The sequence below is a fragment of the Haliotis rufescens genome, unplaced genomic scaffold, assembly GCF_023055435.1.
Source record: "Haliotis rufescens isolate VD_foot unplaced genomic scaffold, xgHalRufe1.0.p SCAF_43, whole genome shotgun sequence".
Classification (NCBI taxonomy): domain Eukaryota; kingdom Metazoa; phylum Mollusca; class Gastropoda; order Lepetellida; family Haliotidae; genus Haliotis; species Haliotis rufescens.
In genome coordinates, this window is record NW_025964146.1 from 3,101,535 (window position 1) to 3,119,796 (window position 18,262).

The 18,262-nt window shown below is 42.0% G+C and overlaps 1 protein-coding gene across 1 annotated transcript; it reads left to right on the top strand.

Annotated features, from left to right (window-relative positions):
* The first annotated feature begins 49 nt into the window (after positions 1-49).
* Positions 50-12,270, top strand: LOC124151153. Its single transcript, XM_046523501.2, has 6 exons — positions 50-115; positions 4,986-5,100; positions 7,671-7,841; positions 8,866-8,986; positions 9,448-9,968; positions 10,934-12,270. The coding sequence occupies exons 2-6, from the start codon at positions 4,986-4,988 to the stop codon at positions 12,124-12,126; spliced, it is 2,121 nt and encodes a 706-aa protein (XP_046379457.2). The 5' UTR covers positions 50-115; the 3' UTR covers positions 12,127-12,270.
* Positions 12,271-18,262: the final 5,992 nt, after the last annotated feature.

Here is an 18,262-nt window from a genome sequence, read left to right on the forward strand (position 1 = left end):
CTATCATAAAAGAAATGACGTCATAGATTAAACATAAAACCATGACGTCATAATAGGGCAGACGACACTCACAGGGAGAACATGAAAGTCTGTTGACTATGCTGCCCAGATTAAGGTAAGTTTTATGATGTATAACGCGTGATGTGCTTTGTATTGGGGAGCGTAAGGTGGGGTGGTGGGCAGAGTAACGTCCCTCGGCGAGCCGGAAACCTATGATCCGTGAGTTCGAATCCCAGTTCGCCATGATTATGTTTCTCGCTTGGTCAACATCTTAACCGTGCTTGTGGGTTTCAGCAAAGTGGGAAACGTTAGCTGCTGAGGCCTGCATTACTGCCATCCCACGTTAAGGTGACGTTGACGCGTTTTTTCTGGAATTTTGTTCAAAGTGGTGTTACGACTCATTTTGTGCTATTTCAGTTTGCAAAACACCGGGGGGCGGGTGGAGAGAAGACATCGGATATTCACTCAGAGTATTTGATTACAAATGTAGGCTAGCACGAGCTGATCACGGGTCTCTGTTTTTAAGAAATCGCCAGTCATCATTCTGACACGTCGCCGATAACCCAAGAATCATTTAGATTGTTTCAGAAAATACGCAAAGACGAACGCCAAAGTGAACTTTCCGCCATATTGGATCATGAACCGCGCCGGTTATGAGACCCCGAGACGTCTAATACGTCACGTATCAACTTACGTTTCCCACTCAGCTGCGATACATGTATCCCTGGATGCGTTCCTTCTTATCACCAACACAATTTGCCTAGGTGAAATCACATTTTTTTTGTAGTGTGAAAACGAACGCTGTGCTCGAAAACCTACATGTTGGAAATGTAAACAAAGAAAAATTCAGATTTCAAACAGTGATCCCTTTCTTCTAATTTGACAGAGCCATCCGTCTCTTCGTTGCATACATTGGCTCAATGTTTTGGGGAGAGTATCGCAGCAAGAACTAGGGAATTAAATATAGTTTTACATACATTACAATAATTTGGTAAATTCAACAGAAAGTGACAAAGTTCATGTCCTGCTTGACGCCATGACGCCAAATCACTCACGACAACGATCTGCATTTCGGACCAGATCTAATTCTCCTAGTTTAAACAGAAAACATAAAAACAACCAACAATACCAGATTGTCAGATTGTTTCTGATTACTTACATGACAGATTTATGAACATATACGATCCCTGAATTAAAGACAGGCCTCCTCTGAAAATCCCACGTAGCGCTGTCAGTAAACCCACCATTTTCTGAAAGTCCGTCAGCGGTAGTGATGTCATACCTCAACATTGTTGTACATACATATATTTGGAAATTTCTTTAAGGTGAAGGTCGGATGAATAAACGTAGTTATCCTGATGCGTACCTATTCAGTCAGGATGAAGACTGCGTATCTTTTACAAGTGGTTTCGCGCAATGAATTACGCTTTGGATATTTATCAATGTTCAACATCATTTCATAAAGTATGAACCTTTCATAATCTCTTGTTTGTGTGAACATTATTTACAAAAGAAACTGACAAATTGTCGTAATAGTCGCATACAATATTTCCTACCTTTAAACAAATTTTAGAAGATGAAATGAGAATTTAAATGCAACATGTACGTATTTCACATATATATATAAAAATGAATTGTACTGGTTCTTAGCACTAAAAGAACACTTTTACATGGTTTTATATGGGTTTTTTATTAATCTGTTCTGAAACATTTAAAAATTCAAAAACATTCGCATAATAAACAACTGTTGGTGGTTATCTTAGACGTGTTATCTTTGGAAATCAATAAGAAATAAATTCGGCATAGGTTTACAACATTTCAAACATGGTAGGGGTCACGTGGTTGCAAATTCATTACTTACCCCAGTCTTCATTGAATCCATTTAGTTTAACACGAAATTACCCAGCCACAGATTACTTTTTACAAACTGTTGCAGGGATGACTGATGGTTAAATAGATATGATCAAATTTAACAACAGTTCTTTCAAGTTTCAGTTGTATAAAAAACAACTTCGGTATATACGTTCTTTTGCCCCCCAGTATAATTGAACACATTTGTCGAAGGATTTAAAAAAAGCTGTTTTTGGTCGTTTGATTGACAGAACATTGATGTGGAACGATTCACCTGGTGCGCGTTTAGTCACAAACTATTTACATATGACTGTTCTCGTATTGTATTATATAATCAGATGTTGCACCTTTATTAAGTAATTGTAATAAGAGAATATTAAATTATTTAATTTATTTCCATAAGAAATGTAAAAAATAGGTAACAACATCGTGACATTGTATTATCATTCATTGTATATAATCAATCATTGTATAATTCGTAGACGAAATGACGAAAAACAAACACATAATAATGAACAAATACAGGTCCAATATTAAACCGAAATTTGTTTGTTTTAAAATATTCTATTGAACACTTGATTTATGTAACATGGATGCCTAACAGGTCACGCGCGTCTTGCCCAATAAAGATCGATACACGACTTGTCAAGACATTAATTACACTGTACAACAGTCATTTTACGTGGGTCTGAAAAGTGTCAAAGTTTGTTTTACAAATCGAAATTGTTTAAACTATCAAGGAAAGGTAAAATATATATATAAATATAAGTAAGTATATACTTATATATATATATATTTCTGTTGCAATTTGCGCTTGGGTTTGGTAAGATGTGACTATATTGACCGGACTAAACAGTAAATATTCGATTTCCTATCGAGTATGTAATTACAGGATCACCAATTCATTTGTGTACCATGGACTGTGCGAGGAATTTCTTCTTTTTTTACAGCTTTGTGTAAACTGTAAGCGATCATCTGAACCACATAACGACATAACAAATGAATTTGTGAGCTTGTAATTACATACTCGATACGATATCGAGGTTTTGCTATTGAGTCCCGTCAATATAGTGTCGAAATATGCTCTTCTGTAGGCATATTAAAATTTCGGAAAACGCTTTGCAGTATCTGTTTTTTAAACCAAATCTATATTTGTAATAAGGTTTACACCCTCAGGTAGGAAACGTAATATTCTACATCCAGGGTTCACTGTGGGAATTTGGGGCCCGTTATATGAAGATTCCAAATATTCCAGATGTACACCCACACTTGCCCATACAGCACAATGTTACAATGTCCCAATGCCTTGAACGTGTGGGCCTTTTTTCAAATATAGGGGGTAAGAGCACAATCGTAATTTTATAGTTAGTGGTCAATATGGTGCCGCACGACCACAATTCTAGCACAACGTTCACTTTTCAGATTTTATGAAAATGTGCGTCAAAAACAACTCGGCATCGAGTGGGGGTAGACGAGCTTGATATATGCTCATAATATCAACCACTGGTTTACCCACCCCAGGCTTGACTATGTTAGGTTGGATGTAAGTGCAGATATTGCTGATCGTGGCTTTCAACTACAATTACTCAGTATAGCAGTGGTTGTTGCCATTATCATAAACACATGAAGTTTGACATAGGCGCGGGTATATCTTCAAGCAGCGACTATTTGGTGTTTATAACTATCAAACATGCCTTGCAGAATGTCCATGCTGTTCCCATGATTTAAGTAATATAAACTGGTCGTAAATCTAATATATCTCTCGAGTAAAATTAATTAATGGGATTGTCGTTCTGGAGCTATAGAAACAGTTTTACTTTTAGTTTTCATTTGAGTATTATCATTTGAGTATTATCATTTGAGACAGGTGTATCTCAAACCAAAAAGATTAAATAAACTGTGTCATTAAAGAAGGATTGTCTGTGCAATGTTGCCAGCTTTCTTTTCTGTGCCTTTAGGTGAGTGAAGGGTGCTTCACGTGGCAGTCAACACTATTCCACTTATACTGCCGGGCAAAAGAAAGTATACACTTGAAAATTGGATATGACCCCAAAAATACAAATGTTATCAAACGTCATGAGGGCGATAACAGTCGCCGAAACCCTGCAAACAGAAGGTCCAAAACACAAGTATCAAATACATCACTATCAGCTTTTTTAAAACTTATATGTTTTAATTTTCTATTGTTCATATAACGCACTAATATCATGTAACAGAATAATGTTCTTGTGAAATATCGGATTAATGACCGGAAAATTGCAGAAAAAAAGATTATTTGTAACTATTCTAATAAATATTAAATGCCCTGACTGATATCAATGATGCCCGTAAACATATATGACTCACCACTTTACAATTTGTCCTTCTCAGTATTACGGAAAACGTTATCGTTTAGCAACCCTCGAAACTAAATATGTGCTAAATAGGGTGGTATCTCTGCACGTGTCTGAATTGACTTGATAAATAACTACATTAGACACTTGTGTTCCCGTAGATTTGAAGCGTTTCCCATATATATCAATAAAACGAGTTAATTGTGCTTAAATGCGATTTAATTATTGCAATAATATGAAGCCTGGTGGAGCCATCAGGTATTCACATCTCGTCTAGATACAGTTATCAGTAGCAATCTGACGTTTGTGTTGTGGTCTTTCAATAATCTCGAAACTTATTTCTGCAATAAAGTGAATACTGGTATATCATATTTCCGCTGTTCCTGTCCGCTCAAGGAGTTTGGATATTGCGTAATAAATTAACTTCAAATTCTAAATCAATCCAATCCGTGGAGATTCCGGCTCAGAATAGGTACCTAGCATGCCATGTGAGTCGTAAACACTAGTTTATCATATATAAGAGGATTTGTTATTTAGAATGTATCGCTGTTTGTTTGTCTTCATGGGTCTGGCTGATTGGGTGCCCGGACTCGACTATTTACTGCAATATAAACTCTAATAATATATATATATATATATGTCTCACACTGACTTACAACTCACTCACTCACTCACTCACTCACTCACTCACCCATCCACTCACTCACTCACTCATGTCTTGCAAGTTTGTATATCTCTTGTTTGAATGGCGATAACTAAGGGGTCAGGACGCCAATACTTATCATTTCTTTTTTTTTCTAGATGAAATATCACACTTTCCGAGACTGTCGACCCCTGACACCCATCGAGGAGGGGGAGGGAGATGAAGACGAGGATGGGGAGCATGCCCTTAGTGTGGGGCAAGACTCCTGCGAAGGTAAATGACCCCTTGCATCTGCAATCTCTTATACTCCATATTGGAGCGATGGTCCTGGTTCGATTCCCCACACGGATACAATGTGTGAATACCATTCCTTCTGCTGGAATATTGCTAAAAGCGGTTTAAAACCATACTCACTCACTCACTCACTCACTCACTCACTCACTCACTCACCACACGGATATAATGTGTGAATACCATTCCTTTTGCTGGAATATTGCTAAAAGCGGTTATAAACCATACTCACTCACTCACTCACTCATCACACGGATACAATGTGTGAATACCATTCCTTTTGCTGGAATATTGTTAAAAGCGGTTTAAAACCATACTCACTCACTCACTCACCACACGGATACAATGTGTGAATACCATTCCTTTTGCTGGAATATTGCTAAAAGTGGTTTAAAACCATACTCACTCACTCACTCAACACACGGATACAATGTGTGAATACCATTCCTTTTGCTGGAATATTGCTAAAAGCGGTTTAAAACCATACTCACTCACTCACTCACCACACGGATACAATGTGTGAATACCATTCCTTTTGCTGGAATATTGCTAAAAGTGGTTTAAAACCATACGCACTCACTCACTCACCACACGGATACAATGTGTGAATACCATTCCTTTTGCTGGAATATTGCTAAAAGCGGTTTAAAACCATACTCACTCACTCACTCAACACACGGATACAATGTGTGAATACCATTCCTTTGCTGGAATATTGCTAAAAGCGGTTTAAAACCATACTCACTCACTCACTCATCACACGGATACAATGTGTGAATACCATTCCTTTTGCTGGAATATTGATAAAAGCGGTTTAAAACCACACTCACTCACTCACTCACCACACGGATACAATGTGTGAATACCATTCCTTTGCTGGAATATTGCTAAAAGCGGTTTAAAACCCTACTCACTCACTCACTCACTCACCACACGGATACAATGTGTGAATACCATTCCTTTTGCTGGGATATTGCTAAAGGCGGCATAAAACCATTCCGACTCACTCACTCACTCACACGGATATAACGCGTGACCACATTCATACACCAATTGCATCATCCCATGACTTATATACGTGTTGGGTGTCAAAAATTGACAAAATGGTGGCTCTTTATGAAAAAGGGTTGAATAGTGATCAAAAAGCTGTGTCAAGACTGGTCCGCGAAGTGTGTCAGAGTAGTTTGATTCCACGGACCCGTGTCACGTTATCAACCACCGCTGGCAAGGCTCGAACACATTCAGCAGGCACTTAACCGGAGGCCGTGCCATCAACTGGACTAATCCCTGTACAGCAACCGGTGGTTCTAAAGATACAATGTGTGGCATTTCGAGTACTACAGATTCCCGAGGATTGACCATTCATTCACTCACTCACTCACTCTTATCCCCTCACTCACTCACTAACCCTCTCTCTCACTTACTCACTCACTCACTCTCACCCACCCACCCACTCATTTACTCACTCACTCACTCTCACCCATCCACCCACCCATTTACTCGCTCACTCACTCGCTCGCTCATCCATCTAATCACACACTCAACCATACCAACATGCATACATGGCGTTCATTCCGCATTCGTAAGTCACGTGTTTATCTAAAAACATCCGAACTGTGTATCTGCTGACGTTAGCCTCCTTGACAGATATGTTGATACAAAGCTGATATCACTCCCAGGAGGCAACACCGGTGGCGGTGTATATTTCACATATGTACGGTGATAAATGATGTAACTGCATTAGCCACAGGCCGTTGATGGACATATACGGGATATTCCCATCAGTAGAAGGGACCGTCTCAAATCATCGGTGCAAGTACTGTTTAAATAATCAAACGAAATGTCAATATCATTAAAATCGGATCTTAGTTCTCGCTACCGCTAAACAAAGATCTGAGGACATCCCATTACGGGTCCCGTCAGACCGACCTTGAGCGAACTATGTCCGACCAATGGAATGACCAATCAGAAGGCAGCTTCTCGTGCTTTACGGCACAAATTTCAAATTGGCGACTACGCTTCGTAACATATTTTGACAAATTCTCGATTACAAATTTGAAACCTGAACAAAACAGATTCTGGAATAGCTTATAGATGGTCTAGATTGTAAGGATTCAGTCGTTAAACCCGTAACTATCGTTCGGAATACCCCATATTTAAGTTTTCGAGATTGCTTGATTAGAAATCACATTCCGACTGTCACTTTCATAATCTGGTAAGCGACGCAGATTGGTCGGATGAAAAAAAAAGTCGTTCTGACGTGACCCCTAATGGGATGTCTTTAGATCTTTGTTTAGCGGTAGCAAGAACTAAGGTCTGATTTCAATGAGATTGACGAAATGTCCTCTTAGAAGAAAAGTTATTGTTGTTATTTTCCAAGTTGGACTCCTAATATGGTTGTATAGCTGAATAATTTATAACTAACTGAATAATATTGACCATATAGCTTTTGAGATGACCATTTATAATATGAGCGATGATAACATGACGCAACCTACCCACCCCACCCATATATGTAATACGTGTCATGCAGAGTGACTCTCCACCCACAGGCTCAGACCAGGGGTCCGTCTCACTATCTCTGACCCCCTGCGACTCCACGATGAGACCCTGGGGCGAGCTGATGAGGGATGGCACCCCACCCCTTGGGAAGTCAGTGTCCCTCACCCACACCCTCAACAGGATCATAGATACGGCTACTATCAAGGTTGTCGGGTTTGAAGGTAACGTGGAGAATAGTATTTGTGAATAAAATGGGTTAGGACCACGTTTGATGACGATGATAATCCAAATAATAAAATAAATGATATTAATGTTAACATTATAAAAGAATGTGCTTTTATCATCATTATCATCGTCGTCATCGTATTGTTGTTCATATTGTTGTTGAACTTTTAATCATCATTGTTAATGTTGTTGTTGTCGTTGATGGTGTTGTTGAGTTAACGCCGAATGTCCGGGTTCGATTCTCAATATGGGTACAATATGTGGAGCCCGCCTGGAATATTGCTGAGAGCGGCATAAAACACTACCCACTTACAAATAAGATAAAACTTCATTTTTAATTTCTGCTCATGCGTCTATGACGAAAATCCCAGAGGCAAATGGATATTTTCTTTGCTATTTTGTTGAGATGGTAAAATAGCTGATTGAATGACTGATAATTAAGATTCTAAGCCCGTGAAGATCCGGGTTAGAATAGGTCTTCAGCAACTTATGCTTGCCGTAAAAGGCGACTATGCTTGTCCGCCTTGTCGTAAGAGGCGACTAACGGCATCAGGTGGTCAGGCTCGCTGCCTTGGTTGAGAAGCTCAGCGAGCCTGACCACCCGATCCCGTTAGTCGCCTCTTCGACAAGCATAGTCGCCTTTTACGGCAAGCATTAGTTGCTGAAGACCTATTCTAACCCGGATCTTCACGGGTCCCCAACAAGAACCACCTCTACGTTAAAAGGCGAATGAAATGCTTTCGGTAAAAGTGTGGTCATACACGAAACTTTAATTTGTATAACAGCGGAAGAAACTAACGGTTTCAGTCAACTTGACCTTATAATGATAACACATAGCAAAACCCCTAAAAATGGCAAATCTTTACTGGTCCTTATGATACCTTTACTATTGGGCAGTTTGGCAAGGACTACAGCATAAGTGCCAATTTCTAACGTTGTATAATAATAATAATAACAACACATAACCTCTGTTTTCTCTCCGACAAGGTGAGTGTATCTAATCATCTGTGTACTTTGTAGAGAGTTTCGGGAGCCGCTTGAGCCAGGAGGCCCGGTCCCTCACGTGGAGCCTGTGCGAGGTGTACGGCAAGGCCCGGATGGCCATCGACCTGGTTGAGAAGGAGCTTCTCACCAGCAGACAGTGAGTACTCCCGACACAGAAATAGTGTTCGAATAAACGCCTGCCCGTTGGCCCGTGGAGGATCTCGTGTCCGGCCCGTAGTTTCAAAGTTGTATGGGTCCTTGTGGCCTGCAGTAAATTTACATGTCTATTTATTTGTCACAATAACTTTAGTTTTTGAAATGAGGGCTTGGGGAGTTTAATCAGAGCCTGCAGCTCCCAAAGTCTGTGGGTCTGTCCTGATGACAGCCTTGCAATATTTTATTTATTTCGGACACTGCACACAAACCCCGTAAGTCCGGAAACACCGCAATAGGTAGTTGCTTATGGACAGGATGGACAGACTAGGTCCCCAGTTCCCCATGCTTTTTCTTCCTTCGTGGGTTCCGGGATAGAATAGGTCTCAAGTTTCCACGTTTTTGTCCTCGTGTTGGTTCCGGGTCAGAATGGGTCTCCATATATTAAACTATTTATACTTCCAGAGAAATGGAAATCGCTCGACAAGCGTTCGAAGATATGGCCTCCGCCGAAAGTGATCTTCAACAGTGTGTCCGTAAGGCGAGAAGTCTCACAGAGATGGCAGTCGAAGACGTTGCAAGATGGCGACGAGAATACAGACGTGCCTTGGACGACAACGCCAGCCTGAAACTGAAGATGATTCGGTACCAGCTACACCACGACATGATGGAGAGCTCCTCTGTTGAAGTGTCCCACCAGAACCACAGCATCAAGGCCTTTATTAATATCTGTCGGGAGAAGGAGAAACAGTGCCAACGATCCTCCAAGAATGTGCGATGTATACCAAGGGGGATAACCCTGGACAACCCCGTTAACGGCCGGAAAAGCTGCGCCCCGAGGAAGTACTGCCCGAAGGTGAATTTGAGTCTCCCCAGGCCAGGGCAGTCCACACTTCAGGGTATTCCCCCAGGCAACAGGAGAAAGATAAATACCCTGGAGAAGAGGACCGTAGAAAAAAATACATCCATACTATCTTGGAATTCAAGTAAGAGATGATGTTTTAACCCACAGAACAGTGATCTGCCCATGTACCCATGCTCCGTGGCGTGATATCTGAGTAACATTGTCTGTGAAAGCCTCCGGATGAACGAATCATGGGGATTGAGTAATATCTCTTTGCACAATTATATAGACCGGGTCCGTGGTTTAGTGGCTACTGGATCTGCCCGGAGAGCAAAAGCTCTGTGGTTCGATGATCGGTCGCATACAAGACGTTAAAAATTGGCAGTTGTTGTTACCCTGCCTGCCGCTCGGCTTTAAGGGGATAAAACAAGGGCTGATCGGCACGGTGTCTGTATACTGTGTCTGACTAGAGTACCATTATTAAACTGTGCCATGGTATCTCATAGGGATAGCACTATAAAAATCGGTATTGGTCCGGACTAGTACAAGCAGCCACACACACACAAGTGCATATATAAACGTTCACAACTACGAACGTCGGGATTAACGAGGTCCAGATGAACGGGGTTAAGCTTCAGTGACAGCCATTATATTTCATGCCATTCCGTATTTTGACTTGTACCATATGTTCCCGAGTATTTCAGGTGAAAAGTAAACTTGCCTGAGATGTGCGTGTGTTTTTGACGGGTGTCATCGGTGAGGCAGTATATACACACATTTTCCTGAACACCTGTTGTGATCCCTTTTTTATAGACTAAGTATATATAAACACATGCTTATCGTGCGAAGGTTACCCGGCTTTAAGCAGACTTCTATTGATCATAGTAAAAAAAATTACCCTTTGATTCAGCTACCTCAAATCGCTGGTCGTGGGTTCGTATCTCAGATTCTTCCCGGTTATTTTATTCTGTGTCCATCAGCAATTTTGGCTCTTTCAGCTGCCTCCGACAATCAGCCTATATCTGAAATACTATTCCTGTGTATATGTGAATCAGTTTGAAATGTAGCCATTAGTCAGCCCTACAATTTGAGCATTCCTCGTTTCAGATCAGGGTTCACAAGACGAAGATGCGTCACCCACAGCAAGCCTCACTTTCCTAGCAGACACTCGCCCCTACCAACTCCACTACACGGGCAGCACAGCAGTCACGCCCGACATAACATTCCACCTTGGAGGGACCGCTCCCATCAGCTCCCCCGAGTCTTCCGGAGACAGAGCTTCAGACGCCTTCCGGTTTACCTCAGTACCCCAGGGCCGAGGCAAAGAGGATGTAGCTCCTCGTAGGAGGACAAGATTTGAACCTGATGTCCTCATTGGGCTAAGACCTGGCGCACCAAGAATAGACAGAACATCTTCAGACACATCTCAAGGTGGGAGGAGAGTTCACATCACATTTCAAGGAGATGTCTCCGCAACACGGAAAGAATCAAGTCGACAGTCAAGAGAAGAAGATTCTATGTTCCCTGATACTGTAACCGCCTCAGTAGGTCCGTTAAGTTCTCCTACAACGTTGTGTGGACATGCACAGGATGAAATGAAGACCGAAGTCTACACCACACCATCCACGTGCAGGTATAGCCCAATCCCTGATGTGGTGACGACAGAGTCTGTATACAACCCCACAATAAACGACAGGAATCATTGGCGTCAACACAGTGATGTTGCAATCGTGAATAGAGACTATAGTTTTCCTAGAGTCCACTATTCGTATTGTTCCAGTCGGTGCTTTTCTCCCGTTACTCCATACAGGAGCTCAAAGCTGAAGAGAACCTCGAGTTGTGTTCAGGAAAGGTCCGTGTCCTGCGGTGCGGCGCACCACGAGTCCTGTACGGCAGGGAATATTGGTCAATCCAAGAGTTGTGTAAGGGAGAGTGTCCTTCCGGTCGCCAAAGTTCAAAACTATCCATCATTTCTGCCACCGATACCATGTCGCGTCCACCACCCCTGCCACAGTAATCGAAAAGCTCCACCATCACGTCATGCCCGATCATTTGTCATCAGAGATAAGAAGATTGTGTCCTCACTTCCAGTGTTAGGCCACATTTCAAAGTCATCTGCATCTAAATCTGCAATCCAAAAGCATATGTCAGAGGTAATGCGTCCGCAGCAAAGATCGATCTCTCGACAAGTACTCCCAAGAGTGTCTCCAGCAGTAGCTCCAAGCACCGTCTACCACCAGGTTCTCCTTATTCGGAGTTGTCCAACGGAGATCATGGGCAAGGCAACTTCAGCAAATTAAAATTCATCGAAAATGTATGACAACAGATGCAAGCAGTCGATCAATATATAACATAACCACCAGCTCGGAACATCATGAAGGATATTTGATGTAATTGTAATGAAATAATGAATATTGTACAACATTAAATGTTTCGAAAATCAAGTCTTTGTAACTTAATTGGTTTTTTTATAAGAAATCCCATCTGGAATTTTCTATGTAATTCCTACACTTTAGCATAGTACTGGACTTACGATTTGTGCATATAGGAAACGGGTGGACCAGTAAACTAAGGCGCTATGCAGAGTTGCGTCCCTCAGGCGTTCCAGGATCGTGGGTTCGAATCCTATATTAGTTCTAATTATGACACTTATTTAGTCATTGACGTAGGTTTTACAAAATAATAAACGTGTAAGACCTGCATCACTGTGTGCTTTTCGTCCCATATTAAGCTGTGAGGCCGTAAAATGAAATCCAGTTCACTAAACTCACTCATGCAACTATGGAACCTTCATGTAGATTCGTATACGGCAGTCGTGGACCGTCGCCCACAGCAAAACACTCGACATCCTGTCGTGGAGCTGATCTGTCGCGGCACCAATGGTATATGTGAAGTGCGTCCAACGGTGAGGGTAACATGAAGTACTGCAGATCCTGTGCCATTTCATCCTCTGAAGATACTTTAAAAACACAGGTGCCCCTAGATCAGCTCATTGTGAGTTTGAATCCCAGATTGGCCCAGTTTATGATCATTAGACTTCTGCCATATCCGTGTTCCCGGGTTTCAGTTGGGACTTTTGTACTTCTGTACTCCTGACACTGACATGAAACTGTTATGGATAACAACCTTTTCATTTTGACTGTAACGACCTTTCGGCGTTATCCATAACACCGTCATGTCTTCACATTCTTCTAACATCTTGGTGGTCCAGTCATCCACTTCGCTGTGCAGAGTTGCGTCCATACTCACTCACTCACTCACTCATCTTTCCCTGATGACATTGATCAATGCATGTGGCTTGGACCATTGGTTTGTCTAGTCCATGCTTGATCTTTATATACTGAACCGCAAAAGAAACGTCGCCATGGAAAGACATATGAGAAACCTTATTTGTCCAAACACTGTAAACATACTTTGAGACATATTAAAAAGATGAAACTTGGCAAAACTGATCATCAAGGTTGAAATTAAAGTGGCAAATGTTCTTAAAGTGAAACACATTACTAGTCTCTAGTATATCGTGTGTCCGGCATGTGCATTGATGACTGCCGTACAATGTCGATAGATGGAGTGGATGAGGCGGTTGATGAAGGCCATAGGCACTTGTGCCCACTCTGAGGAACGCCTGACGTAGTTCAGCTGCAGTTGTCGGCCTTGGCCGGACGTCATTCAGCCGTCTTTGAATCTCGTCCCACAGGTGCTCAATGGGATTTAAATCGGGACTGAGGGCAGGCCACTGCATGGTTCTGATGCCATTCTGCTGGAGGAAGTCTCTTGTTGCTCTCGCATTGTGGGCACGTGCGTTATCATGCTGAAACTCGTGGTTGCGGCGACATTGATCAATGTACCGAACTGCTGTGACACCATTGCCTCTCCCTGGACCGATGTTCTGGAACACCACAGGGCTGACTCTCTGTGCAAGACCAATTCCACCTCACACCATTATGCTCGGACCTCTCAACAACACAAGCATCCGAATAACGTTCCCCACGGCGTCACTAGACTCTCTCTCTCTCTCTCTCTCTCTCTCTCTCTCTCTCTCTCTCTCTCTCTCATCTGCTGTTGAGATACAGTAACGGCTCTCGTCTGAGAAGAGGACTCTTCTCCACTGCTGATGGCGCCAATGCTGGTGGTGTGTTACCCACTGAAGACGGTCACGGCGATGACGTGGTGTCAGAATGGGTCCTCGGTGTGGCCTGTGACAGTGGAGGTGTCTGCTCGTCAGTCGTTGACGCACGGTGTTCGCACTAATGTGTCGCTGGTGTGTCCCCATGGTCTGTCGAGCAGTAACAAAGCGATCTTGAAGATGCTGTCGCACAGTCTGACGATCCTGGCGTCGGGTGGTGACCATTGGTCTTCCACTACGTGGTCGGTCATCTGTAGTGTTGTTGGTCTGGTACCGTTGCTGGAGCCTGAATATGGTCCTTACGTGGAGTTAAAATGCATTGGCGACTTGCCGGGCGGTTTGTCCAGCTTGCAATCGTCCAAGGGCTTGGTTTCGCTGATTTCTTGTCAATCTTGGCATGTGCTGGCAATTCAATAACGAATGAATGTTATCCGATCTAGGTGGATTTTTATAGGGCAAAAAATGGGGGAACTCATGTCCATTTTAATTTGCACGGAACTCACGTGCATCGGGTTACCATGGCCGTTGCCGTGATGCATTTGGGCGATCGGTTTCATTGTCATCTGCTTTGGTTTTTTAATCATCAAATTTCATTTTCTCGGACAAGGTAATGTTAAATTTTAGAAAATTAAACAAGCATTACCCAGATATTTAAATGACAACTTTTCATGCAATGTTACTTGGAGTGACGTTTCTTTTGCGGTTCAGTATAGGTCAGTTATAGATGGAATAATACACTACAGAGTAAAGTAGCATACACTCATTTGGTGTTCTACCTGTGTAATGCTGTGGTGTAATTTCCATCATAATAACCCAAACTAATGTACACATGGTTATATTCCAATAGCACATACAGGGACACACGTAATATCTAAACAGTCCGTATAATGGGGGTTCCACTTTATACATACGGTTGACATAGTTTTGCATCCGATTTACGCTTACGCTTAGTGAATGAGAGTATGGTTTTACGCCGCTTTTAGTAATATTCCAGCAATATCACGGCGGGAGACACCAGAAATGGACTTCACACACTGTACCCATGTGGAGAATCGAACCCGGGTTTTCGGCGTGGCGAGTGAACGCTTTAAATTCTTGGCTACCCCACTTACTCTTAGACTGTACAGAATATCATATCTTCTCATCAGATCGCCCTGTATCATAGGAATTGTTAATGTTAAGTAATGAAGAAATCTACTTCCGGAATGAACATATCCCAGGGATTTCTCCGACTTAAACAATGTTATGGTATATATTTAATTTCTCTATAATTTTGCAGAATGACCTATAGTTGCGTCAGTCTTTCTTGTTAAAATGCGCATTCAGAATGGCCAGGGAATTCCTGACTCAGAATCAACTGCAACAACAATAGCATGATGTCATCATGATGGTTTAAAGTCTTGATATTTTCGCTATGGCCATCGTAAAGCTAACCTCATTCGGCGCCGTATTATTTTAACAACGATATGAGCCTTGAGTAAGTCTAGATCCATCTTCGCTCAACGCGATACCAACACATGTAGAAAATAGTCGTGGATGACTGACAAGTTTTCCGTGTAAGATATTAATAATAATCCTAGATCTGAATATATATGTGGCGTATCAAACGAAAAGTGACATTCTACATATTTGATAAGACAAAAAAACTATAAAAAATGCAAACAAAAGACGTTCGGTTATTTCTTTACGTACGGTAACCGAAAGTAGCATTTTACAGTTGTTTGTCTACTGTACAAATACAGTATGTGTACCAATATAGACCCGAAGACGCTGGGATTAGCATTACAGTACCTAGTGTTTACATCCTCGCTCACGCCGCGCCAGGAATCAATGGTACTAGGACTGAGTACAGTAAGACAAACACGCTATCACTTGATCAAACGAATACCAGATAAATCTATTCTTGTATTCAGTCAATGCTGAGTTTGTAGTTCACGATGAAGCCCCCAATAGTGTTGTTGCGAGCAGGGCGAGAGGTGCGCGGTTTTTGTGGCTTGTGTGTAAGTTACATTATGCGAGTCACGTATTGGGGAAGGGGGTCTTGTATCAACCGTCTCGTACAACCGCGGTACAGGGGCGCGGGCTTGGGGAGGGGAGGGGGGTTCAGTAGGTTGTAGGAGGGGATTAGAGAGATAGAGAGAGGAAGAGCCTGTTTGACTATAATGTGATGTAAGGTATGACAGTAGCAGCGTTCGGCTGCCAAGGGAATTAACACGTGAAGGTAAAGAGTGTTTTGGGTTGACATCCCCTTAGACGCCTCTTACGACAATCATGGGTTGCTGAAGACCTATCCTAACCCGCATCTTCACGGGTCAGGTTGAGTTAAAGAGAAAAGAAGAGTTTTACCGTGAAGGTAGAGACTGAGATGTACGGAGGAAGAGTTTGACTGTGAAGGACGCGGATTGACGTATAAAGAGAAGAGTTTGACAATGAAGGCGGAGATTGTTTTATAGAGAGAAGAGTTTTACAGTGAAGGTTGAGATGTACAGAGGAAGCGATTGACAGTGATCTCGAAGGAGAAAAGAAGAGATTGACAGTGAAGGTAGAGATTTAGATGTACGGAGGAAGAGTTTGACAATGAAGGACGCGGATTGACGTATAAAGAGAAGAGTTTGACAATGAAGGCGGAGATTGTTTTATAGAGAGAAGAGTTTTACAGTGAAGGTTGAGATGTACAGAGGAAGAGATTAACAGTGATCTCAAAGGACACGGCTTGACTTACAGAGAGGGAGAAGAATAGTTTGACAGTGAAGGGCGGAGAGCAAAAAATAAAATGTCTCCGAATTTCCTTTAACAAATAATTATGCTTCAGGCCTTTGGAAATAAAAAGAAAGAGGCTGCCACAAAAAAATACGTTGTTGCAAAGTGTTTATCGTTAAGAAAACATTCAGACTCATAGTTTTTAATATAAAAATATGTATGTACGATACCCCCCCCCCCCCCCCCCCCCCCCCCCCCTTAAGACCCTCATGAATTACAATGAATCCGTTCTTACGCGGATTCCCTACGACCAATCTCCGTTCTTTATGGTCGTTTGTGTATTGTCCTCGCCACAGACACCTCCTCACGTGGAGACTCAGTGATGTCATGGTTATTTCTTCAATGAAAGACGCTCTCACAATTCCCTGCAAGTCATTGCGGAATTCCCAGCGTATTGAACGCAGATCACCCTAACCAAGACGATACCTCGCCCGCCTCATTGACAGACACTGTAATTAATGGTATCATGTTACGTCACATAGACAACGTCGGCTTAAAGAAAAGAAAGAACCCAGCCTTTGACATGCGACGGAAATTAGTCTTGTGCCACAGGGATCATCTCAAAAGGCGTAGGAGCCTTTTTGACACTACGTCTGTTTCCTTGAATCCCCGTATAGCCCAAACAATACATGTTTTCTTTTTCATTCGTTCTTTCGTGTTTATAAAAAAAATCTAATGAGTTGTGATCACTTGAAGCGTGCGACATCGATGATGGAGTGTGTGTTAAGCCCCATACAGCAATAATCAACTTGAAAAGGTCAGCGTGACACGGTGTCATTGGTCCAACATAATCCGTCAATCACTTTGATGTCAATGACGTCATTCATTTCGATATTACTTCCGGACAGCTGCTCACGAGAGATAAATTCTGTCCAGATATAAATAAACCATGAGATTATATTTAGAAAGAGCATGGGCAACCCTGCTTTCCCCTGGATCGGGAAATGCTGGAATAGAGGACGTTTTGACATGAAGCTAAGGACATTTCCTCGGTGTTCGTATCAACAGTGAGTGGGGATTTAACGCCGCCTTCAACAGTATTTCAGATATAGAGAGCTACAGATAAGCAGCGTATTTGCGTAAAATCCCCCCCCCCCCCCCCCCCCCCCCTCCCCCAATTTAAAACCCAAGTTCTTTCAATTAACTTGCGTACAGAAGCGCATGCATTAAATGAAAAACTCAAATTATAAAAACAGCTCGCGTAAGTACCCGGTGAAGCTTTTTCAGCATGCGTACAGAGGAGCTAATTTCCAAAACACAAATACGAGCTAATTTACTTTCCGGGTGAAGCCTATATATTTCAAACAGTCATATACATGTAAAACATTATTTCGTTGGTTTTAAATATTAAAATGTTCACTAATTTTGGGGAAAACCCAATAGAGTGATGAATAGATGAGTGAAAAAATATTGGTAACCCAATGAAAAATATAGTAACCCAATTAAAATCGATATCCTTGAGTAAAACCTCAATTGCTCAAAAAGTTTTATGGAGCTCTGGATATGTCACCACGTGTCAGATTATTAGGGGATGTGTAGCGGTGAGGGAA

Coding starts and splice junctions, on each gene's coding strand:
- LOC124151153 (XM_046523501.2), top strand. CDS start 4,986: ATGAAATATCACACTTTCCGAGACTGTCGACCCCTGACACCCATCGAG. Junction 5,101..7,670: donor GGGGCAAGACTCCTGCGAAG/GTAAATGACCCC, acceptor CTCCACCCACAG/GCTCAGACCAGGGGTCCGTC. Junction 7,842..8,865: donor CAAGGTTGTCGGGTTTGAAG/GTAACGTGGAGA, acceptor TGTACTTTGTAG/AGAGTTTCGGGAGCCGCTTG.